Source organism: Manis pentadactyla, chromosome 9 (genome assembly GCF_030020395.1).
Source record: "Manis pentadactyla isolate mManPen7 chromosome 9, mManPen7.hap1, whole genome shotgun sequence".
In the NCBI taxonomy this organism is placed as follows: Eukaryota; Metazoa; Chordata; class Mammalia; order Pholidota; family Manidae; genus Manis; species Manis pentadactyla.
The window spans coordinates 23,810,912-23,837,129 of record NC_080027.1 but is presented as its reverse complement, the minus strand read 5'-3'; the positions used below and the strand labels follow the sequence as shown (position 1 = coordinate 23,837,129).

The window sequence follows — 26,218 nt, the reverse complement described above, 5'->3', positions numbered from 1 at the left end:
CAAGACATGAACTGCCTTTTTTCAACATTAGTGCAAATGACATAAGTTGGCTGTTTGGCATTAGGATATGGTTTTGTCTTTTCTTTGTTTCAGGGAATTACAAGTTTTTGAGTGTCTAAATGATGGTGGTGGGCAAGAAGGGGTATCTTTTAATAGTACTAATTTTAGAAAGTGGGAATTAACTGACACTAAGAAAATTCAAGTTATAGAAATTACCAAGGTGCCCTTGGCATGAGACAGCTAAGATTTTGGGGCCTCTAACTAGTTAATTTTTTTTCACTTTGACATTAGAGTGTGGCCTGAAATGGAGAATCAGTTTTTAATCAAAAATGGTCTCTCCGCAATGCTTTCATTAACTCCCCATGGGCTTTGGTCAACTTCCTTGGTAGTCGTTGGGTGATTTCATATGTCCCTGCTCATCTCTGGGATGTTAAAAAGCATATCTGTCTTCTCGTAATGGTCTTCTCAGGGCACACTTCTCTCAGCTTTGCTGGAAACAGTTACATCAAATACCGGCTTTCTGAAAACAGCAAAGAAGAGGACATTAAGCTAGCTCTGCGTCTGCGGACCCTGCAAAGCAATGGGATTATAATGTACACCAGAGCAAATCCCTGCATGATTCTGAAGGTAATTAAAACAGGTTATCTTTTCCTGCAGTCAGGGCTCATGTTAGTATTTTGGCTCTGGGATTGGGGACTGAAATCATTTTCTTTTAAGTTCAGAAAACCAGAAGTCAATTTTAGGGCAAAGGGGAACAGCAGCAGACCTGGGAAGTATGCCAACACCCCACCTCCTTCTGTGCGTTTAGCTTCAAAATCGGCTCTTTGGCGATTGGGGCATCTCTCTCTAGAGTAGGTTCAAGAGCCGGCCTCCTTTGAGCTGTAATCACTCAACAGCTCATTAGAATGTATTTCCTAATCAATTCCATGGCAGGGGTGGTCCTTTAAAAAAGATTGGCTGTATCCTCTTTGACCACATGGGCCTATTCCTTTTGAACCCTGAAGGTGACTTCTGTTCTTGCTCAGGGAGGAAGTTGGAGACCTGGGGTGTACAAGATTCCATATGTCCTATCACGGCCCAACTAGCCCAATTTGTAAATCATCCCCAGTCTCAGAAACCCACCGGAGGCAGCCAGATTTCCTTAGAGCAAGTCTAGCATTTGTATTCAGCCCAGAGCTTCTAGTGCCTTCATGAAAATAACAGTGATAATGCTAACAGTTTTACATGCCTCATTTGATTTTTATTGTAGAGTTAGTATGATAAATATATGCGATCATCCTTTTTGATCAAGGAGAGAACAGAGGTTTGAAGAGGTTAAGTTATTTAACCAAGTTTGTACAGCAAATAAGTGGCAAGGCCTGGGCCCACATTCGGTCCCTCTCACGCCATGCTCCCAATCTCCATGTTCTCCCTAACTTTCAGGCTTGACACCACAACCCATTTTATCAGAAATCGCATTCTGGCATCTGCAGACCAGATTAAGCCTTCCGGTATGGGAGAAGAAAGGAGAAGAAGGAGAGAGGCATGTTTAATCTAACACTATTCTCAACAAGTTGCTATGCTAGCCCACTGTAAGTGCCTTCAGAAACACTGTTGGCCCCGTAGGAAATGCCCGTTCAAGTAGAAATGGCTGGCAATTTCTTCTCTTCTAGAGTTCTATCACTAGGCTTAACTTGGATCATGATGGGCTTTTCCAGCCTCTGTCCTTGGATTGTTTGATACATCACATCCAAGTTGATTAGGTGGCTGAGAGAAAAGTATGTAGGACATTAAGTGCCTTTAGCTTCTCCCATCACATATTTTACTTACCGGCTCTGGTATTGCCAACAGAACTTGGTGGCCAGCGGGAGTGAGCAGGGAATTGGACTCTTAATAGTCAGCTCCTTTCATGGGGAATCTCTATCCTTACTCATCCAACTCAGAGAATAATTTCAGCTCTGGAAAAGAGAGCCAGGTTTTTAAAAGAAAACAAGGGAGGCACTCTGGATGCAAAGTTTTAGGGAACAATGAATTCAAATCAAATATTCATGGTAGAAGAAAAAAGTTAAATAAAACCTGAGTCCTGTTTTTATAACCTCTGACCCCTAAAGCAACCTGCCTTGGATCAAAAGATCACTTTTCTAAACATCCCTGAGAGGAGGGGTGCAGGGGAAGTGCTCTGCCCATTCAGAGGTACCAGGTCCCCTGGGCTCTGCTTGGGTGTCGCTGACCTTCCTTTCTCCTCCTTCAGACTCTAACAGGGCTGGTGGTGCCAAGACATCCTTATGAACTAAATACTTCTTAGCAAATATCTTATATCGTGTGAAGTTTGAGGGAGAACAAAAATATGGGACCTGAATGGCTTGATCCTAAAAGGGAGCTTGTTATTTGATGCTTCACCGGCAAACGTCTAAAATGTGCAGATCCCTGGGGATGGAGAAGAAGAAGAATTAAACCTTTTAGGCAGGTCTAACTCCTAAGGTATATTGTATTTCATGAAAGAAGCGTGTTCCTGAAAGTTGTGTAAATTCGATCTCTGTAAATGGAATTCTAATAAACGAGGGAAGGTTGCTATTCAGAGGCACCCTTCCATTAATCCCTTTGTGATGTGAAAAACCGCCACCAATCTGTCTGTTCTGTAAGTTTGCTTTTCATATATTGAGTTTGCCTAAAGCAGGACACAGCTGTACTGAACTATGGCAGATACTCTCCTGTAGTCGCCAGGAATATCCACTTAGGGGATTTGAATCTGTTTGCTTAACATTTCCAGCCTCGTGCAAGATTTAATTTCACTGGCTGTAGGTACAGTATGTGGCTTGTACTTTAGCTCAACGACTATACTGAAATGCTTTGTTTAAATTGCACCTCTTGGTTCTGTATATTTTCCCAGTTAGATCACAATCTCTAAAAAGTACTTATGACAATCAAGGGGGTGAAGGGCAGACAGTTGAATTGCATGGAAACCTCAAGAAGTGAAAAGGTTCATAGACAAGGAGCACCACTGTCTCTTAACAGCAATAAAGGTGCTCATTCTTCTGTTTACCATGGATACCCTGCCTTCTCCGAAAGAGATTCCAGGCTCACCATAAACACCCAAATGCAATAAAATCAAATTACCATTAAGATGAAAACAAAAGGTTAAAGACCCAACCAATGAATTGAGAAGTGCAGAATATCATTACTGAGAAATCTAGACCAAAGGTTCCTACCTGGTTGGACACAAACCATAACTCTCAATTTCCTGGCAAGAATGAAAATGTTGGGATAGGTTCTGCAGCTCTCCTTGAACCCATAAAAGAAACATGTCAGATTACCAGAAGACATTTGCCAGGCACAAGTAACTTTTTACCTATGTCAGTCTTTCAGGTCCCATATTTTAGCAGAAACACAAGAAAACCTTGCTTTTGTCAATCTGGAAATATCATATATTTTATTTGGGGGGGTAGATACTGATAACACATGGCTTCATTTGGATGATTTTCAGACCTGGACTCCAGACCCCAGGACTGAAAGGAAAATGGTCAGGGAAAGCTCATTTGGTTTAAAAATTGGAATTGCCAGATCTTTCCAATGCAGATCAGAAAAGTCACACGGCAGCACCCACAAGATTTCAGAGTTTCAATGATCTGTACAACAGTATCTCTGAGAGTGAGTTAGTTTATAACATTACATGTAACAATAGCAGTAATAAAATGCCTAAGAGTTTACAAAGTATTTTCACATGCATATATTTTTATCCTCACTCTTCTGTGCATAGATATGTGTGCCTGCTCTTTTGCCTGTGAGAAAACTGAGGTTCAGAGAGACTCAGGGACTTGTCCAAAATAATAACTACTCAATACCGGATCTGGCCGAAAGTCAGAGGCAAGCAATTGGGAGTACTACAGATTTTATCAAAAGAAGAGATTCAGAGGGCTGGAATGATAATTGATTCATTCATTTATTCATTCCAAGTATATTTTTTTGAGCCCTTACTGTATGCCAGATAACGATTAACAATGGCAGCATTGAAAATAGGTTTTCAAAAAAATCCCCTTCTCAAAGCATATTTAGTAACCCTCTTATCTGTATTATAATTATGGTGCATTTGCTACAGCCACACTCCAAAGATCTGAAGCAGTAAGACTTTGTGCCATAATTTACACTTTCACTCAAAATACTGCTTTCCTACAAGATGACTTCTTATAACTCTAATATCTTATCTCCAAGCCCCATGCCACTGAAGCTCAGGGTTAAAGCACTAATTTCAAGCAACCCTGAGGAACTAAATGTTTTGTAAAATTAAGGCCATACTGTCTGAATTGCACACTTTATCGAACAAATTGCCTACCTGCCCCACCCCAGCTCATCATTTCAGATCATTGCCATAGACTTGTGGCAGTTCATGCACACCTTGGTTTCTACTAAAATAGATTGCCTCTGACTTGAGAAAGCTTTTGTCCTCTTAAAAGAGGTCCTTTAAAACTGGGTAAACCCTATTCTGAAGACATAAAAACTGAGAATGATCAGAGGATAATTTTCCAGTAAGAGAGGACTCAGATACGAAAGGGTTCTTTTCTCTCCCTAGCATAATATTCTTATGAAATAGCAAGAGACTAACTTTTTCCAAAGGAGCTTTGGCATCAGCATTCTAGTTTGTCATCTGAACAAGGCTTATAATTCCAAACTCCTAGAATTTTGAAGATACAAATCTTTTTTGTTTTCAAAAGGCAGAGGATCGTGTAGGCATCTGGCTTCCTGTTCTTTCAGCAGTGTCTGCTGTTATTTATTTTTTTCCAGTGGAAAAGGAAATTTAACTGTGCTCATTGTTAGGATGGAATAATTTTATGTTCCTTAGTTATAGAACTTGCATATGTGTGAGTATTATCAGAGCCACATCAGTTCCCCTGATGAATTTGCAATTTGATTATTATCCCTGAGAGGTAGGGAGTTGGAATGGGGAGGGGAATGGACCACAGAATATGTAAATTGAATACATCCGTTCGCAAAACCTTAGATGAATGGCACCCTCCCTGTCAGATTTCCCTTAATAGATTGGGACACCTCTTTGTAGCCATGGAGCATAACAGCAGATGGGCTGTGCCAGAAGAAGAAAGTCCCCAAAGTCACATTTGATCATTTTATTACTTACATGGAAATAAAACTATGGATATTATCCAGGAGTTGTCACTGAGCAAGTTTTCTGGTATGATTTACAATATTCAGTCCACTTTGTTGAACCAAAAAAATGACAAAGGCAAGCAGCATAGATTATACATGAAAGCTCTCTGTCAAGAAAATAAATATTTTTCTCCAATCTTTTTACATTCATACATTTTCATTTCAGAGTGGAGCACGTAGGTACTGTGTACGATGTGGCTAACCATTCTTACACAGTCTCCCTGTAAAATAAACCACAGTAGTTGCCTCTACCTTCTACATAAGGGGTCCCAAACCCAGATTGGGCAACCAGTTCTCTCTAAGTGAGCTGGGTGATACATGAAAAAGCCTGAATTAGATTCCTCATTCCTAAACTCCCAGGGCTCTGCCTGGTTCACAAAGGCCCCTGCCTTCCACATCCACGTTTATGTGAAATAAATTGTATATTCAGGAAGAAAGGGTGCCAGAGAATCCAGGGAGCCAGAGAGGCAGAAAGGAGAGTCCCTAAGAATTAGTCCTCTGTGGAACACACTGAAGCACAGATGGAGAAACACTCGGTTTGTGAGGTAGAGCGGAGCTGCACTGCTCCCTAAGAGGTCTATCCTGAGTCAAACCCATTTTAGAAAGGACTGGGTCTATTTCTATGAATTCATTTGACATTTATACTTCCTAAGCTCTTGGTGACCCAGAAGGTCTGTCTTCCCTTGCTCTTCCCCTTTCCCCTCTCCACTAGTTCGAGTTCTCTACCCAGGTTTTGGGACAGGACTACAAATGTCAGCAGATCCTAAGTGAAGGCCGGCTGCCCTTGCCTGACTCAGATGCTGCCTCTGCAAAATCCTTTTGCTGGGGCACAGACAAAGGCCAGAAAAGTAGCTTTTGTTTCCGTTTCTAGTTCTGAATCCCTTTATGGCCCACTATCAATCTGTTGGCTACTCGGGGTCTGGTCCTTACTCTCTGGATACCCAAACCGCCTTCATTTCTGAGAAATGTAGATGAGGCTGCATGGCAGGATTCAAAGGCCAGCCTGTCTCCTCAGCAGCAGCTGAGCATGGGTCCCCATGGAGGGCCAGACCCTGCACAGCTCTCAGCAGCCGCTATCTTTCAGCAGCACATGCTTTCTTCCAAAGTTGAATGCCATGCGTTCCTCAGGGTGGTCTCCTGGGGGGACTTGAATGCCCTCACTGCACAGGTCCAGTCAGAGAAGCAGACCCCAGACCAGGGGTGGGAGTATCTACAAAGTGTGAACAGTTAACCAGAAGATCCTCCTGGAAGGCCAGATATCACTATACACACACACACATTCTATGCAAATAGCCAAGCCTTGAGCACTTTGTGACATAACCTTAACCTAAATAACAACCAGCAGTCCTAAAGAATTGTTTCGAATATTCTAGTGTTCATTTTCAGGTTTTTTTTTAAAATCTTAAATATGCATGAAGCTGGGAAGTAGGAAATCTTTTTATTTCTACCTGGCCTTTTTCTCTCCCCTATAACCATCATACACACTTACTTGAGTATATATGTATTTCTGGCTTACTTGATTAAAGCCATCCCCTCACTAAAATATAAGTCCCATGAGAGCAGAGATGATAACTTTTTGTTCACAGTGGTCTCCATAACACCTAGCACACTGCTTAGCACATAGATGTTCATAAATATTTGTAAATAAATTTAATGAGTTGACAGAAATCATTTGCATGGTGGTCACAGCTAAGAGGGGTGCAGAGAATGAACAAACCCCTAAACATAGTATTGCTGTGAATTTTTAAAAGGTGAAGACCCAAAGAATAGGGACATTCTTAAATATGATCGTGGCGTTTTGAAGCTGTGCTCCTATTACTAATTAGAAGATCTGTGAACTATGAGGCATGCATTCGCATGGCACATAATGAGAGCAGTCATTAAAAATCAGACCACAGCAGATTTATGACTGGAGCAAAAGCAAAGCCCATCCCAGAGCTTTCCCGTGAAGCCTCTGGGCTGGCTGGGAACAAGGTGTACAGAATATATTGCCAGATGCATATTAAAAAGTGCTCCGGTGTCCGTTCCCCACACAGATCGCGGACGGCAAGCTGTGGTTCCAGCTGGACTGCGGCAGCGGCCCGGGTATCTTGGGTATCTCGGGCCGCGCGGTCAACGACGGGAGCTGGCACTCGGTCTTCCTGGAACTCAACCGCAATTTCACAAGCCTGTCCCTGGACGACAGCTACGTGGAACGGCGCAGGGCGCCCCTCTACTTCCAGACGCTGAGCGCCGAGAGTACCATCTACTTCGGGGCGCTGGTGCAGGCGGATAACATCCGCAGCCTGACGGACACGCGGGTCACGCAGGTGCTGAGCGGCTTCCAGGGCTGCCTGGACTCGGTGGTGCTGAATAACAACGAACTGCCGCTGCAGAACAAGCGCAGCAGCTTCGCCGAGGTGGTGGGCCTGACCGAGCTGAAGCTGGGCTGCGTACTGTACCCGGACGCCTGCGAGCGCAGCCCGTGCCTGCACGGAGGCAGCTGCGCCGGCCTGCCCTCCGGGGGTGAGTGCGCCTGCGCCCTGGGCGCCAGGCCGGCGGGGCGGGGCGGGGGAAAGGGGCGGGGCGCGGCTGGCGAGGACCAGATCTGGAGGGGCCGAGCTCTGCCTACATAAGCAACCGAAATGCTTTCCCGGAGAGGAGCGTTCCTCCAAGATGCCAGCCTCTAAGCTTCTTGATCCCCTTTGGGAAGTCACAGAGCTTGACAATTTGAGGAGTGTCCAATTTCGCCAACCCATTTTGCAGCATCCTTCAGGCACAGTGAGCCCAGAGATGCCATCATAGCAGCCCCCTCCCCTGCCCATTCCGAATCTTTCCAAGCCTCAACAGCTTGGACCCTCTAAAGTATGTGCACTCTTGAGTTACCTGCATGTCATTACTGAATGACCGGTAGCAGTCTGAGTTACGACGTCTGTGCACAATCCTTTCAATGTGGACATCTAACTTTACTAAAAGCTAAAGGATGTGGCGGGGGTAGGGGTGGGGTGTGGCGAGGTGAGCGGGGGGCCGGGGGGGCAAACTCATCACCCAAGGAATAGAAATATAGTGGAGATATTTTGGAGCATACTTTTAAGTTGTGTGCATTGAAAATTGATGGCAACCCTCTAAAGGAGTAGGAAGTCAAAAACAAGGAGAGGCTAACTTACATGAAATCTCAGGACAGATAAACAATGAGAGCATAATGCTTTACCCCCAATACAATTTTTTTCCCAAAAAATTCATCAGGAAGAAGAAAGAAAGAACAGGGTGACCAAAAGAGAGGAGGGGAGATGTATAATGGGTTTTTATTGTTTGACGGAAATGCCAAGATTAAGGCCCAGGAGGCTGAAGATGAAAGAATCTGACTTCACCCAGATACAGGTTCTGTGTTAAGGTAAACTAGGTCAGGCACTCTCCTGGCTGAAGGCTTTGCCACCTCCCAACAGGCCAACCACTGTTTCCACTTCAGCCCCTTTCAGTCTCTCAGAAGTAGTGTGATTAGCAAATTTAAACCTTCCTCGCAAATCACTTAGAGATTCTGCCGTTCGCATTACCATCTAATGTTCGTGAAGCCCAACTCCAAATTTAGAGTGCATTTTATTATTAGCATGTTATAAACTGTCCACGAAATGATGCACTGCCAAAATACAGACACCAAAGTTATTTAGACTTGCATATGTTACCGCCACAACGAGGGCCAAGTGCCCTGGGGGAAAATTTCTGCCTTCTCGATTTAAGAAATCTATTTGCTGTTTTTACTGTCTCAGCAGTATATGTAAATAAAGGGTTGTTATGGTGCCATAATTCCCGAATGATGGGCAGTAACTATACTTCAGTGGTTCTATAAACCAGCCCATTATGACAAGTCATGGCCAGTTTTCCACCAGGCAAAACAATTCTGCTAGTGTGAGCCATCTACGATATATAAAAGGAGCATATAATTAAATTGGGTTGAAATAGAACACCACTCCATGTCAAATGCTGGGTATACACAGCCACAAATTGTAACATACTTTTAAGGATGGCAGAATGTCGTTTTTCCTGGCAAAGCTATGGGCTCCCCCAATGGGTTATCTTTTTAAAATAATAATAATCATTGTATTGGAGAAAAGACTAATGGCATCTTGCTCTTCAGGGTGCATTTTAATTTTTGGTTAATTACCATGAAATCCTTGAGCCAAGTATTCAGTGCAGGTATATTAATTAAATGATTATGACCCACATCAGAAATAGGCATTTTCCTCTATTTTTAATCTCATTTAGTTTAACCAGACTTCTCCACTGAGGACCCACCTGCCATATACTTTTTGCATGGTCTGAAGAGCTTGCTTTCCTTCTCCAGGGGCCCACCCTTGCCTGCAGGTTGTAGGGTCTCTCAAACTCCTCTTTGTCCCCACCTCTACACTTCACCCTGTGATTAAGCAAGGGATTGGATTCTAAAACATGCTTTTCTTCCAAGATGATAGAGTCTTTTATAACTCACTCCTTCATACCTGGAGGCTTATGTTTTCTTAAAACAAATTATCTTTGCTCCCCTCTTTCTATACAAATCCCTTCCTTCAATACTTACCTCTGATTAGTTGAGGGTCCCACTGGTCCTTATCTCAGGAACCTCCAAGGGCATGGCCACAATGTGGTGACCTGGGACTCTCATGCACAGCAGTACTGAGCCTAGGACCAGCACAGCAAACCCCCCACCATTCACCAGGAAATCCCAGAAGAGGGAACCCATTTTCTTGTATCTGTTCCTACTAGAGGAATTTTTTCTAGCTCCCTGTATCCAGTCTCCAAATCCCTTAAATTAGTGCCGAATAGTAAGACAGGAAAAACAAGAAAAGAGAACCAACAATGTGGCCTTCAATGCCTATCTGTGAAACTATGTAGTGAGTTATAAGGTTATTTAAAATGAAGAAAAAAATCACCTTCGACTTTAGTGTTGGTTTAAAAAGAACAATGAGACTGAGTCATTCACGAAAGAATATGCAGGCCTTGAGGAATTGCCTCTGGATGCCAGGGATATCTAATCTCAGGGAGGGAGTCTTGCTTCTCCAGATCAAAGGCTAGGATGCATGTGGTATCCAAAGAAGAAATTTGGGCTAGAGAAAGTAGAGTGAGGTGCTTCAAATGTGAGTCCACGAACATGAGAATGCTGATAACAGAAGTGAATTATTTGAGTATCTTACTGTCATTGGAACCCGGTGTTTCTCTAAAATTGAAGGGCACATTTTAGCATAATCATCCCCCTGACCACTGAAGAATGCTGGCCCATACTCCAGGGGTAATTGGCTCCCACGGGGACAGTCTCCACTCTCAAAGTGTGGCTGTCTAGTACATGGTTCCAGAGCATTCAGAGTTTTAAAGCAGAGTTTTTAAGCCACAGCAAGAATATTCTTTCAGAGAAGCAGGACTCTGCTCCAAGCACCTCCACACCCAATCAAACCCTTGGCATGAGGGGTAAGGAAGCCGCATCTGCGAGCTGGGAACAGCGTGCTCAGCAAGTTTGACCATGTTATAACTCTGGGTGTCCCGGGAGCAAATCATAGAAACCTCAGGGGAGTCAGGGCTCAGAACACTGACTTGTAATAAGAGTGTAAATATGACTCTGTAAATCAACCACAAAGGGAAAGCTGCCGTGGTCAAGCCTTAGAATTATATGTATTTCATAAACATGAACTGGAAATAGCAACCACCGTGGAGAAGAAATGGCCTAGTCCCATCCTAACCCCTGCATTTCCAGACCTGGTGGATAGGGAGCAGCCCTGTGAGAGCCAACAGTCTGAATAAGGAGTCCTCGGCTCTCCGTGCCTCATCCTGCTCAGCGCAAGACCATTACCTGAAAACTAATTAAGGCTAAGCTATAATTTGGTGAAGCAATACAGCAAGCCAGGCCATCACCAGGCCAGAAATAGTCATTCAGATAGCTTTGCATGAGTCTGCAAGTCTAATGCCTAAAACTAAAAGTTGGTAAGTTCTTAAAGGGTAAGAATTACCATTTATTAGATACTTCCTGTGTGCTCAGTACTGGGCTACGTGCTTACCTTGCAAGTGCTAACAATGCACAGTGACACTGGATTCTCATACTGCTACTCTGGGATCAATACTATTCTTCCCTTCCTTCACCCCTCCCCATTTTACATATAAAGAAACAGGCCAGAGAGGTTAAGTAAGTAGCCCAGCATCACACAGCTGGTAAAGTGGACTTGACCTGGGTTTGTGGAACCCCCAGCCTATGTTCTTACCCTTGTCACTCAAAGTATGTTCTGGGGATGAGCACCATCAGCACCACTGGAAATGTCAGAAACACAGCATCTCAGTTCCTACCCCAAATCCAGCGAATCAGAATCTGTATTTTAACAAGATCCCAAGATGATAGCCTGATTTCTCTCTGTGTCTCCAAACTGTCCTGAAACCTAAGAAAACGAGTTCTTTTTTGTTTTTGCATGTTCTATATAGTGGTTTTCCAACTCCAACATGCATCTACCTCACCTGAGGACCTTATTAAAATGAAGCCTCTTTAGAGAAGAGTCTCTTGATTATTCAGGAAAAAGGAGGAGCTATGTACTTGCTGCCATCACTCACTGTCCATGTCAGGTGAAATGTCGGCTAGGTCCCTGAATTGTATTTGCAAATTCCTGAACTTACTACCAAAAAAAAAAAGTCTCAGTGAAAAGTTTGGAGGTGAAAAAAGGAAAAAGACCAAAACCGATGAATCAGAATCTTAGAATCTGCAAGAATAAGATTCAGGTATCCGTGAATTTTAGCAAGCCTCCATGGCAGTGCTCTGCACATAAGAATTTGAGATTTGCTGACATTTGGGAATCCCAATAAACTCTATTTGCAGGAATGTGAGTCAGTGAATGCTAGGAGAGCAAGCAGACATAGCAGACAGTTCTAAGAATTGAATGGCAGGTGCATAGCCTGCATTTTTTATCATTGTTTTAGTATAAAGACTGAACTTTGTTCCCCAGAGCATATAGGAGTTTGGGGTCACTCTGAGATCCCCTTCAAAGATAGAAATAGTGGTGTCTAGTGACTCCCTCTAAGCTAGTTGTATGAAGCACCAAGTTCTTGTATATTGCAAACAATTGAGCAAAGAAGTATTTTCAGCAAAATAGCTACCCATCCTTCTTTAGGTGATGTTTTGCTGAGTACTTTGTGTCACTAACTTATAAAGGTCTAGATCATTCAGTCCTTCAAACTTTTAAGTGCCTGATCTGTGCTGAGTTCTGTATTAAATTCTGGGGTCCCATTGCTGTTTCTGTGACCAATCGATTTCACTGTGTGATCTACTTCCCCTCACAGCTGGCTTAAGAGAATTGAACAGTGTTCCTGTATGTAGTTAGCCCACTAGCCCACTGAGCACAGAGGGACAGAGAATGGAGAAGCCAGCTCCTGGTAAATATACTGTGAATATAATTTGACTGAGCTTTGCAGCTTATGGGGGGGAAAATGTTTTTCCTGGGTGACTTTCTTCTGAATACTGAGTTTATGTTTTTTTGGTACTTTAGAAAAACCTCACAGTAACACATTAATAATATAGTTACTAATATAAAAACTCAAAATCCTAAGGCAACCAGGTTTTGTGCAGACACAAAAGAACGTGCTAGAAGGTGAGAATTTACTGTGTGCCTAGTGTTGTTAACACTTTAAATGTTTCCAGATCCTCAAAGAAAATATTAGAGGCTCAGCCCAGTAATACAATATATGATGTAAATGTGAGCCAGCTTTCTTTCCTGGGGAAAGTTACAGGTCACTTCAAAGGTTTTTATTTTACAAGATCTAAAGGTAGTATACCCTGCTTGATGAAAGTTAAAAGTTAAAGTGACTACAAGATGAAACGGTGAAGTAATGACAGTGAAGTGAAGTAATGACAGAGGACATGATCTGCAGTTCAACTCACCCCACATGATTAAGATCTCATGTAATAATTTGTCCAACAGTTTTCTCATACTAATTGAGAATCACACGGACTATAAGTTTCACTATTCCCAGATATTCAGCCTAAAAGTGGGAGTAAAAATCACCTATGGCTGTCAGTTGTTTGGTTTATGAGCAACACAGAAATGAAACTGATTTCCAAATCCACAGTAATTATAGTCATTACAACAAAAAAGCACCTAATATATGTGTGCCATGTTATGGCTGATGAATCCAGAAACCTTATGATCCTCTATGATGTGGGTATTAGTGAGGATCAATTATCAGATAAAAATTGGGAGGCTCCCAGAGATCAGATGGCTGGGTGTGACCACACGCAGTCCGTGGTAACAGCCAGGATATAGACTTGTATCCAGGACCACACAGCCACATCGCAGCTGGGTCCTGCATCTTGGAAGTTCTCGGAGTTTCTAAATGAGCCCTATAATTCAGCTAGCATGGAGGGTAATGCTGACTCAGACCCCAAGTGCTAGTCGTACATTTGTCATTATTTCTACCTGTGTACCACAGGCAGATGTTTCCTTATCAAGGCAGCCAAACTGATCAGAACCATGTTCACCTACACTGGTGAGCAGGCCAGGGGTTGAGGCGAGGCTATTACTGGGAAGAATCAGGTTGGGAAACGACTAATACATCAAAAGGGTAGGATAGGAATGATATTATTTGCCCACACAGCCCAAATTCACGTGGTAATGGCTTAAACCATTTCTGTTTTTGCATTTAATAGGTTTTGCGATGTTCTTTGAACAAGGAAAGGACGGCACATTTTAAGTTTGTTTGGGTGCAGATTTCAAAACCATCTGCATCTGCTTTAACTGGAAGTATTGTAAACAACAGCACAGTTTTGATGCAAGGCTTAAAAGACACTTCTCATTTTGCCAGGATTTCAGTAATGTGATATCATGATTTTTTTTAACATACATCTCAATGCTAATATAATGATTATCTTTTTTAAATCTGAGAACTGATACAAAGTGTGTCTGCCCCTTACTGACTAACTCTGGGAAATCATTTTATTTAAGCCTCAGTTTCCACATTTGTAAAGTAACTATAATAATAGTACTGCTGGAATAGGGGAATTGTCAAGGATTAAATGAGATAATGCATAGAAAGTTCCTAGCATTTTTCCTAGCATATAATAAGCTACAGTTCTTGCTAATGATTTCCTTATTTGACATTCTCCCCCAACTCATAAAAAAAGCCTACTCTTTTTAATGACTTTGAGAGTATCCACTGAATTTTGTTTTTCCTTTACATTTACCAAGGGTTAAAATATCTGTGATCAACTAATGACTGGATGGATAGCTCTTGATATTCTGTCCCCTGTATTCATGTTTTATGTCAACATATGGTAATGCTTGGGAAGAGCAGAAACTTTATTGTGCTATTACATTTATTATTCAATGATTATTTGGCTCCCAGAAGAGTGTCTGATGTTGTCCATCTCACTGTATCTCATTGGTTCCCTGGAGAGTTGTAGGGAATAACTACGAGCCCTTCCTTTGTATTCCTAGCAAGCAATGAGTTCTGGCTCACTTGACAAGTTCCAGTGCCAAAACAGTCTTGTAGAAAGATTTGAGATCTGAAAGCCTGGATTCAAGTTCGAACTCAATCACTTACCAGCTATCTGTACTTGAACAAGCCACTAACCTCTCCAGCACCCCCATGGAATTGGTATGTTAAAGGGGCCACTAATGTTTCCTTCACAGGATTATTGAAGTACTTCATAGAATGATTAAAAGTGGTTTTCAACCACTAAAGCATTAGATTACTTAATACTATTATGGAAGAATTATTTAAAAATTTTAATAGTACCCAGGCCAGGATAATTAGATCGTAAGTAATGCATTGTGAGAACAGGTTAATTTTGATCAACAAGTCTCTTTCATAGAGACTAACAATAGGCACCGCTTTGCTGGCACTTTAAACAAGATCTCACCAGTTTAAGAAATAATCTGTTTCCTTTTCCCTCTCATAATGTTTAACATAACAACTTCAAGTTTGAAGTTTAAAAGCAGTATTTCTTTCAAGGAGTCTCTGCCTCCTTTGCCCCATGGAGTTAAGATCATGAAAGCAGATCCTAGAGAGTTGGCTTCTCTTTTTGATGAACAGAGAAATACAGGTAGAGAGTATAATTAACTGTGGTTGTTAAAAATATGATCAGGATAATGCTGACCATTTGAGGGATACTGGAGCCAGACTGCCAGGATTGAAATCCACACGTTTCAATTTCTCTGTACCCCCCCCCCCATTTCTTCATCTATAAAATGGGAATAATGCTAATAGTACCTCCGTCATAGGTTTGTTTTGAGAATTAAATGAGTTAATACTTGTAGAGAGCATAGAACTGTTCATGGCATATAATATCATGTAAATGTTAACTGTCATCATCATCTTCCACACGGACGGCACATATTCTCAGATGGAGAGCAACGCTCCTGGGTCCTGCATGGTTCGCTCCCGCCTCAGTCCAGGGTCCTCGCTCTCCGTTCCCGTCACCTTGTGCCTGCTCTCATGGTTACTCTGAGTATCCTCTCTGCTTGTAGTTGGGCGTTTTTCTGTCATTGCATCCCCAGTGCCTGCCATAGTCCCCATTCCAAGGTGTGCTGATAGCCAGCTCTCTAAAAATAAAAGCCCTGATCTGTAGTGTTTGCTGATTTCTATGGTGTAAATATTCCCATGTGGCTGTGGTTGGTCTACCAGTGGTTTAATAACCAGCCTGCCAGAAGTCCTGATTCTTGAGAGGTCAGCTCCCACCCTGCTGGGTGGGCTTCCTCTGGCCACCTCTGCCTCTTGCTTAGGCACTCAGTCAGTGACCAGTTTATTCAGTCAGGCTGGTGGCTGCATCAAGTAGCATGAGATATCCCACAGAAGATAATGAAAATCACAAAATGCAGAAGGAAATGCGTGGGAGTGAAATAGTGCATCTGAGGTAGTACCTCATTTTAAATTCTGATTTTCCAAGGCACAGAAACATCACATCAAAGCAATCAAACCCATGACCCTAGTTGGAATCCAGTTTCCATGATAATGGTTCAAATGTCCCTTATTTCAGGATAGTCTCTCTTTGTGCCTCCTCCCCCAACCCACTACTTCTTCTGCAACAGCCCTGTTTCAGAAACTGTCAGAAGCTCACCAAGTAGGAGCTGGAGAGAGAGGAGGGTCAGGTGAGCTGACCGACCTTGCCTTAGATTCCTCCTGCCTGACGTCCCTCCCACCTCATCACTGACGTGCTTTTCCAAAGGCCTGAACTGTGGCTGCCCCTGTTCACATGGGCATGTTGCCCACATGGGAATATTTACACCAAAGCAATCTGATGCACCCTCACAAGTTATGCTACCTCTAAGTGGCATGCCATCCTGGCCAAGGACTGGCCAGATGACACAAAGAAGCATTTTTTCCAAATCCCAACTGCTTTCAGCAACCCCCAATCCTATCATGGTGAGCAACTTCCCAAATTGGAGAAAAAACAAAAAACAAACCCCAAGTTGGCATAGTTTAAAGCAAGCATACCTCAGACGGCTGCATCCCGCCCACAGGCTTCAGGCTGGCCGTGTTGGGGCACAGTTTGCATCAACAGTGGTCTTTCCTTCCGAGTCAGTTCCCTGGCATATTACTGGTGGTGCATTCAAAAGCAGGGTGTCTCTCTCTGAGCCTCAGTCTCTGGCCCGCTGTGTTTCCTGATGCCAGGGAGGCTGGGGCTACACAGTTCCCTCCTCTAGGGAATGTTAAGATTTCTCTCTTGCCTCCTGTATCTGCCTCCTGAAGGTGAATCTTTCTTTTTCTGGACCTTCAAACACCCTCACCCAATCATAATGTCCTCTGTGTGTGAGTTCCTTGAGCGTGGATTCAGTAAAGCATCCATGACAGCATACACTCTTTATATCTATACACTTTTAAGCGTCTTCTACCTATAGTGATTAATCTATAAAATCCCAACATCAATCATGGACCCTTAGTGAGCAGAGATTAGCCCAAGAGCCCTTTGAATATGACTGAGGATGGTTATTTACAGTATTTACAACAAATCTTAGAAGTGAGGAGAATCTCATTGGTCACCATAAGGTAATGGAGGCAGCTTGCTGTCACAGCCCCAACCCCATGACTGTGTAAGTGAAGGCATCTTTAATAAGTCCTAAGCCCACAGAAGTGAGGGGAATTGGAAAGGAGGCAACACCAGCACAAGTTTGGAGGCGGAAGGCATGTGGGTAGGTGGGGAAGGAAGAGAAAAGAGAAGAGAAGCTTGGAGCAACCTGAACACTAACCAGAAGAAGGGAAATCTGGGCATCGAATCCCCAAAAGGCTCAGGAATGGAGGCATCAATCACTTCTGGAGAGGAAGTACTGGGGAGAGGGCTTCAAATAAGAAAGCATCAGAAGTCTAAGAGGCAGTCAGAACCCCAGAGTCCCATCTTTACACAGCCAGGCAAACTGCTACCCCCACACCTGGCAAAGGGGATGGTGAGATGCAGGGTGTCAAGACTGGAGAGCACCTGGCACTGCCTTGCATGGTGGTGGAGCGGCACAGGTTATGGACATCTGATGTGCCCACTGGGTGCTGAGGCCCGCAGCCGCCTCTCCTCCACCACCACCCAATCCCCCGAATGTTAGAGACCAGGCCTTCACCCTCCCTCTGAGCAGGTGACAAGGGTCATTGCTAGGGAGATTGACCAATGCAAAGGAACTGACACAGTATCACAGTTGACAAACGCACTGGTTTGCTCAGAGCATCCCATCAGACTAGATTTCTACCACCCGACTCTGCAGTCAGAGCTGGTAAGTGAGGATTGCCAGACAAGGAAGGATATCATCTAATTTGGAAGATAAGAAAACATATTAAGGTTCTCCAAAGAAACAGAACCAACAGGATAAATGATAGATGATTAGATAGGTAGACGATAGATAGATAGGTAGTTTTATTTTAAGGACTGGCTCACATGACTGTGGGGGCTGGCAAGTCGGAAATCTATATGGCAGGCCATTAGGCTGGGAATTCATGCAAGAGTTGATTTCAGTCTCGAATTTGAAATCCACAGAGCAGGCCAGCAGTGTGGATAAAAACTCAGGCAAAATGTGCACATTACAATCTTGAGGCAAAATTCCTCCTCCTGAAGGCCAGTCGCCTGGATGGAAAAATCCACCCACTTCATGGAGGGTAATCTGCTTTACTTACAGTCAACTGATTGTTCATGTTAATCACATCCACAAACACCTTCACAAAGCAAAATCTAAACTGATATTGACCAACAACCAGGCACCATAATCTAGTCAAGTTGACACACAAAATTTAACCATCACAGAAATCAAAACAAACAGAGAAAAAGCAACTTGGAGGAAACTACAGCGAGAAAACTTCATAAAAATATTATTAATATCTTCAGAGAGATAAGAGAAGACATTGTAACCACAAAATAGGAGCAGGATACTATGTGTTAATAAAAAGAAAAAAAATCACAAAAAAAACCCGTTAGAAAATGGCAACATAAATGAAAATTTCAATATAAGCTTCAAAAGATGAGGATCTATCAAAAAGTAAAGCAAAAACCCACAGAGATGTAATATAAGGAAGAAAATTAGAGGAAGGTCCAGGAAATCTGAGATCCAAACCATAAAAGTTCCATTAAGACAGAACAGGGAAAACAAAGGACAAGAAATCATCAACGAAATCATCTTTTTAAATGTTCCCAAATTTAAAGGACAAGTATTCCCAGATTGCAGGAGCCCACTGTTTGCCCAGTATTGGTTGAAATAAAGTACATCCTTGTGAAATTTCAGAAAATTGGGAGCAAAGAGAAAATCCTGAAAGCTGTAGCCAAGGAAAAGAAACCAGGTCACATACAAACTTAACTTCAGGAACCTAAAGGACTTGGGATTTCTAAAAAGCAACATGGAGGGAATTGCTTACAATTCTGTACTTAGCCTTCAAAGAGGAGTCAGAAGGAGTGAAGACGTGTGGCTATGCAGGGTCTACTAACACTCACCTTCTATAGACCCATTCTCAGGAAGCTACTATACTATATGTTCTAATGAAAGGAGAGGGTAGCCCAAAAAATTAGGAAAACAGGCAATACAAGAAAACACAAGATCCAACCCAGAAGAGCAGGGTGGGCATTTCCAGGATGGCACCCCTACAGCAGGAGAGGGTGATATTCAGGATGGAGCCAGTCCAAGGCCACAGGAAAGACTGCATCTGGGTGAAAACACACAACACCAGATATAGCAATGAACCACAGAGAGAACTAGTCCATGAGGAGTTTGGTGTTGAATTAACAATAAGGATTGAGAAAATAAGCGAGCTCCCCAACACAGGGCAATTTTTATCTCCAGAGAAAACAAAAAGTTGTGCATGAAAATAAAAACAGTCGGAGTTCGCTATGTGGCATAACTGCAAATAGCATTTCATAGTCATAATAATGCAAACACTGGTGATTGATTTTACCAAAATCACAGTATTGGGAGGTAGAGGACCAAAGAAGAGTATCCCTATGTGCTTGGGCAGAGGGTTTGAAATAGAAGACATAGTGGAAAGCCTATAGGTAATGCCTAAAACTAAAATAATCACAAAGTAGTAAAATACCAAGGAAGACATTCCAAAATACTAAAAGGGATGTCCAGGTCCCTTCTGAGGAGGTGTAAATGGGAAACAAGGCAGATAAACAAGACTCACCTGACCATCTGACTGAACTATGTGCATGCATACCTTCTTTTAAAATAGCTTAAATTGTTTTTCTAAGTAGGGAAAAAGAAAAGCCTCACTAATTATTTATCCCTTCCATCTCTGAGAGGTAAATAATGCTTCGTCCTCTTAGAATCTCACCTACTCTGATATTTAAGATTCTTTGCAGTAGGCACATTACATTTTCTCACGGTAGGTTCATGAGTAGAAAAGGGGAAAAGATGTGAAAATCAGGATCCAAATAGGGGAGCAGCGGGTAGGCTGGAATTCTTCCATTACCCTGTGCGTATTCAAACTGAGGTTCATTTGAGTCAATAAATATCCTCATTTTACCTGCCTTCCTTTCACTTCCTCCCGGAATGGGGAGTTGGTCCTCAGCTAAGGAGAAGGGGCGGGGGGCGGGGCTGTTCAGGAAACGAGGCAGCACCAGTCCCGGAGTTAACCGCCCCTCTCTGGCAACGTCCTGTCTTTTAGGGTAGCAGGGTAGCATCTTGGTGTCTGCTCTGGGAATCTGTCTCTTGGGTGCCCTATGCCATTCTCACTAACATTCATGTATGTGGGCAATTCAGTAAGTTTTTGTGGACTGGCAGGGAATCCAAATTGTTACTTGGCATTTTTGTGACAAGTTGTGTTCCAAGTTCAAAATAACCAATTTGCTAATCACCTTTGTTGTCTGGGCCCTAAGATATGGTTCAGAAGGGGTGAGCAGGGCACGTTCCGGCCGAGCCCATGCCCTCCGTGGCATTCGTGGCTCATAACGTCCTCTGTTTCTCCAGGCTATCAGTGTACCTGTCTCTCACAGTTCACCGGGAGAAACTGTGAATCAGAGATCACAGCCTGCTTCCCCAACCCCTGCCAGAATGGAGGTTCCTGCGACCCCATAGGAAACACGTTCATCTGCAGCTGCAAAGCTGGGCTCACTGGAGTCACGTAAGTGAGATTGTGCTGAAGTCCTCCATGCTGCTTCTTGTTGCTCAGAGCACAAAACAGTAGGCAACTAACTAGGATAATATATTTACCGCTAATAGCACAGGCAAAGGATTAATATCTTTACATAAAAAGTGCTTATGAGTGACTAACATGTTAACAGGGATTGTTTCTGGGTAGTGGAGTTAGTTTTTATTTATAGTTTTTATTTTTACTTCCCTGTATTTTCAAAATTTTACTATGTGTTCTGTTATAAAGAAAACAATTCTTTTAAGGAAAATCATCTATGACTCCTAATATTTCCAGTAAAATTCTGAGACAAACATACTCCTCATTTCCGCAGATCTCATTAACTGGACTCTACTGCCTAGCGTTTTATGATCATTCTGAGTAAACTAAAACTTACCTTTCCTTTACAAACCACTTTTCCTCCAAGAAATGAGGGAAATAAAAGTGCTAGCCAAATGGAAAGGGAATGTTTTAAGTTCTTAGTAAAAATGCCATTTTCAATCATCCTTGATCATTTTAGAAGCATATACATGTAATCTCAAGCAAGTGATATTCTAATTACAGATCAGTCTTCTGTTTTCATTAAAGCAAATCTCCCGAGGACCTTACCAGGAAATACTTAGCCGACTCTGAATCACTCGATGTAATGTGAAGTAATAAAATACTCTGTGATTCTAATTTCCGACTGACCTGGCCTCAATCTGTTCAAATTAGGGAAGTTGGATTACATTTTAAAAGGTGAACTATCAGAAATATAGGTAACCAGTCCTTTTAAATGGACACATCAGAACAATTGCAGGGTAGAGAGAAGTGAAGGAAAGAAGGTCTGTGTTCTCAAATAATGTAAGAAAGAGTAAGACGTAAATGTTTGCCTTATAATTATACTCAAAGCAAGTCATGGATTGCTTTGAAGAGAATAGAACTGAATTATTTTCCATTAGAATGTTTGATCACCTTTTCCTGATAATCTGCAGCATTAGCATTAACCTTTAACATAAGCATAGACTTAGGAAGATACGTAGATATGTAGTCCTTTACCCACCTACCTACATCCTGTTCACCCTCACAGCCCAGAGACCAAAAATTACTGTAACCATTAGAGGAAAATGTCAGAACCAAAGATTTTTTTCCCTTGAAAGAAACTCTGTGTAGAGTATATAGGTTCAATTTGCAATTCTACAATTGCTCTTAAAATCCCAAAAGCTCTGAGAACTCGAAGGGTTGAGGATAAATTAGTGGTAAACTAATTCAGCGGCAAAACCAAACAAAACTGCTCTGAGACTATTTCTAGTCTTTGTTTCTCTTGTTTAGTGTGAAGATCCATATGTTTTACTGTAGAAACACTGGTCTATTTGACTACAGGGTCCTATGCCAGCACCAATTCCTGCGGTGGGGTGGGTATTTTACATAACATGAGAGCTATGTATTGTTATGTCATTTCTAAACTTGCAACATTATAAATTCTGAAATGCATCTGGCCCCAAGGATTTGGAGACCAGTCCCCCTTCACGGCGTCTGTTCTTTCTCTTTCTGCTCCCTCCCTGCCCACCCATCAGTCTTTACCCAGCTCCCACCTGAATAGGGTCAGACTATCCGGGAGGAACCCCTTAATTCACACTTACTGCCCATGCACACGCACAGGGCAGAGGGACCCCTGCCTACTGCCCGTGCACATGCACACCATCACCCCATTCGTGTCATGCTTCCCGTATCCCTGAGGGGTGTAGTTTTCCTTGCAAGAAGTCAGTTGCATCAGCTCCAGGATGCATGCCTGCACTTTGTAGAGGGCCTGATGTTTGAGTGGGTGCTTTTGTGTGTTTTGTGGCAAAGGTGCGAGGAAGACTTGAACGAGTGTGAGCACGAGGAGTGCGAGAACGGTGGCGCGTGCGTCAACGTGTTCGGCTCCTTCGTGTGTAACTGCACACCCGGCTTCGTGGGCCAGTACTGCGGGCTGCGCCCAGTCGTGGTGCCCAACATCCAGGCCGGCCACGCGTACGTGGGCAAGGAGGAGCTCATCGGCATCGCCGTGGTCCTCTTTGTCATCTTCGCCCTCATCGTCCTGTTCATCGTCTTCCGCAAGAAGGTCTTCCGCAAGAGCTACTCGCGCAACAACATCACACTGGTGCAGGACCCCGCCACCGCCGCGCTGCTGCACAAGAGCAACGGCGTTCCGTTCCGGAGCCTGCGGGGCAGCGGGGATGGCCGCAACGTCTACCAGGAGGTGGGGCCCCCGCAGGTGCCCGTGCGCCCCATGGCCTACACCCCATGCTTCCAGAGCGACTCCAGGAGCAACCTGGACAAGATCATGGACGGGCTTGGGGGCGAGCACCAGGAGATGACCACGTTTCACCCGGAGTCGCCCCGCATCCTGACGGCCAGGCGGGGTGTAGTCGTGTGCAGTGTGGCCCCCAACCTTCCCGCCGTGTCACCCTGCCGCTCAGACTGCGATTCCATCCGGAAGAATGGCTGGGACGCGGGAACTGAAAGTGAGTGGGAAGTAGTAGTGTGTCTAGATTCCACTGGTGTTTACTGGGAACCTTCAGTGTGCCTGACACTATGGGAGGAAATCAGGGAAGGGAAAGAGAACCCGCCTGGACAGAGCACTCATTCTGACCTGTTCTGGCATTGAATGTTCACACCAGCCCTGAAAGATTGCTGGGGCTCTTAACCCTACCTGCCGACAGTTGGATAGAGAGCACGCACAAGGTGCCCAAGGGCACCTCAGCTTCCCTGTTTGGTCCTGTTCAGTCTCTTCTACATGGACTGGTGTCGGAGTCATTTTTCAAAAATGTACATTAGATCATGCTGCTCACCTGCTTAAAAACCTACAAGAGTGTTGCTATTAAAATGCATCTACTTTCCTTTGTTGCTCACCAATCACCAACTCCATTCACCTCCTCTGTGTTCTTCAGCAAGTCAAGGTCTTTTCCACCCTGGAGCCTTTGCACCTGTGGCTGCAAGCTGTGCCCCGCAGTGGTGCCCAACACCCAGGCAGGTAGAGGATATGCCAGTTCAGGCTGCCAGACTCTAAAAACCCATGATCTTCTCACAATAGTGCACCATTTGTCAGTAAGTGGACACGTTTTAACAGCAACATTTGTGCAGATTTTTCAGCAGGTGACTGGCATGGTCTAATTTACATTTTTGAATGATGGCTCTGTCTGATGCATGGAGAAGAGACTGAACAGGACCAATGAGGGAGAAAGCAGAAAGACCAGATAGCTTCTGTGAAGATCTAAGTGAGAGAAGGTGATTGCTTTCCCTGGTCTATTTGACTACGGGGTCCTATGAACTAACACCAGTCAGGATGAAACTAAAGCAGGCTCCAGCATAACCTATGGCTTCTCATCAGGCCAAATGCTTGATGTGCCAGCAGCAGAGACACCCTGGGTGGCAGGTGTTCCCAGGGGGTCCTAGGACTATGATACATGTCAGGGTAGGGGGTGGGGGGGGAGGCTGGTTTCAAATGGAGCTAGAGAGCATGTGCAGTCAAGGAGATCAAGGGTGTCTTCATGGAGGCATGGGGCATTCCTCCTGGTGTTTTTAAGCCTAAGTAAGATTTTGGTAGGAAACTATTTAGAGGGCCTTCCAGAAGCATGAGGCAGTTTGATCACTATGAGTGGCACAAGAACTGAAGGGTTGATTACCTGAGGGGAATCCGGCTCTGTTGATCAGGAGAAAGGTGAAGCTGGAGGTGAGAGTTTGGACATCCTGTCTCTGCAGGATAGTTGAACCTCTCGAAGGGTGAGCTCCTGAGGGAGCAAGAGCCGAGGGAAGATGGTCAAGCCGGGCCTCCAGAAGAACCTTGGAGAGGCCTGCACATGGGAGGTGGGCAGGAAGGAAGACAAACCCTTGCCAACAGGAAGAGCAGGGAGAGAGGACAGAGCTGCTGTGCAGAAGCTGAGCCCTCCAATAAGTTGTCAAGGACACAAATTAAAATTAAATATTAAATACAGGGCAAGTCACTGGTAAAAGGAGAGGTGCGGATGGAGCTGGGTCCAAAGCCTGTGCTCTTACCAGCGCTTCTTGTGGGAGCTTTAGCAGAAAGGGGGGAAAAGGATAGGAGCCAGCAGGGTTTCTTGATGACCCAGGACACCTCTGATCTTTTCTAGGGCCGTCCCACCCACACCATCTGCTAAGTCTGTCTTTCTGTAGTCACACTTAAATTTTAAGTCCTGCCCTTGGATTTTAACCATGAATATATTCCCTCTCAAATTATCTGTAGAGTTAGACTTTTCTAATACCTTGCCAACCCACTTGCTAATGGAGAGACTTTTTTTTCCCCACAATTTTTCAAAAGCGGGTTTGAGTAAATGGAGGGCTGCAGAAAGGAATTTTATGCAAAGCACTGTATTTACCAGGGCAGATCTGGGGTCATTTCCTGCCTTGTGTTCTGGGAAAAACCTTGCACTTTTCCGAGGCCCATCTTCCTATTTTCTGCAGCATGGCTGCTGGGAAGTAAATTTCTACCTGGTGTCTCTCTCCACCTATATCAGTTATTTATCCAGCTCATCTTTCTGCTGTGGCTTCGGTGTCCAACAGCAGATGCAGAGCCACAGTGCCTGCTGCTGACATCACCCTTTGTGGAAGAAACAGCGATTTCTCTAGCCTCGAAGAGGAACAACTGTTCCCTTAATCACACATCACTGCCTCTTCATACCATCACGTTACATGATGATTTGCAGCTTTTCCTGGTGATCATTTCCCTCCACTCACTTCGTAATGTGACAGCTTTATTTCCAGAATCTACCTCAGGCCAAAACTCACATTTTCCCCCAAAGTATTGTTGGGTTTTTATTGAATACATTCCGTTCTTTGTTAAGCAAGGCAGAGTTAGCTGGTGAGACAATCTCTAGGCTACTAATTCATTTTACACTTGACAACTTCAAGATATGAGTTGTTTTTATTGCTTCCTTTAGTCCATCAAATAAGAAAGTAGCCCTGTGGTGTGTGTGTGTGTGTGTGTGTGTGTGTGTGTGTGTGTGTGTGTGTGTGTGTGTGTGTGTTCAGGCTTTGTATGGCAAAGAGGGAGGAAGTATGTGGATACAAGCACTTCCACACCACTGACTGCCCTCCTGCCAGAGTGCGTAACACCGTCATTTCCAAATATGATGTCACGCTGCCCTCTAGGAGGCAGAGCTGAGAACTCCATTCCCCAGAGATGGAAGTTCAGATAAATGTAATGGTGTTCTTGCCTATAAAATATTTATACCCCTATTTTAAAAGTAATCCCATTTAACCCGGTGTTGACACCACATCGGTTCATGTAAATGATTTGAATTAACTCTGAATGGCAAAGAGCAAGCCAGACACTTCATCCTCATCTCCCTCTTCACTTGTTTCACTTTGAGGAGGGAACAGCTACTTTCAGCTGTCAGCTATTTGGAAGCTCATTTACCACGGGTTAAGGGTTTTGAATCCATAATGTAAATCACTTGATTGACAGACTTTTGCCCCCCCATAGCACCATCCATTTTCTGTTGTGGAGCTAAATTATTTTCTCTAAGCAAATGAAAAAGCCTAAGAAGTGAACTCTGGGGTTGGCCAGGCT

General features: G+C 43.7%; 1 protein-coding gene across 4 annotated transcripts in view; it reads left to right on the top strand.

Annotated features, from left to right (window-relative positions):
* FAT3 (FAT atypical cadherin 3) overlaps positions 1-26,218 on the top strand; it is a 603,349-nt gene that overhangs the window by 566,041 nt on the left and 11,090 nt on the right. For all 4 annotated transcript variants that reach the window (XM_036923269.2, XM_036923272.2, XM_036923270.2 and 1 more), the window contains 4 exons: positions 470-627; positions 7,176-7,644; positions 20,508-20,661; positions 22,498-23,153. In XM_036923269.2, coding sequence (XP_036779164.2) covers positions 470-627; positions 7,176-7,644; positions 20,508-20,661; positions 22,498-23,153 — 1,437 coding nt within the window. The remainder of the gene's footprint in view (positions 1-469; positions 628-7,175; positions 7,645-20,507; positions 20,662-22,497; positions 23,154-26,218) is intronic.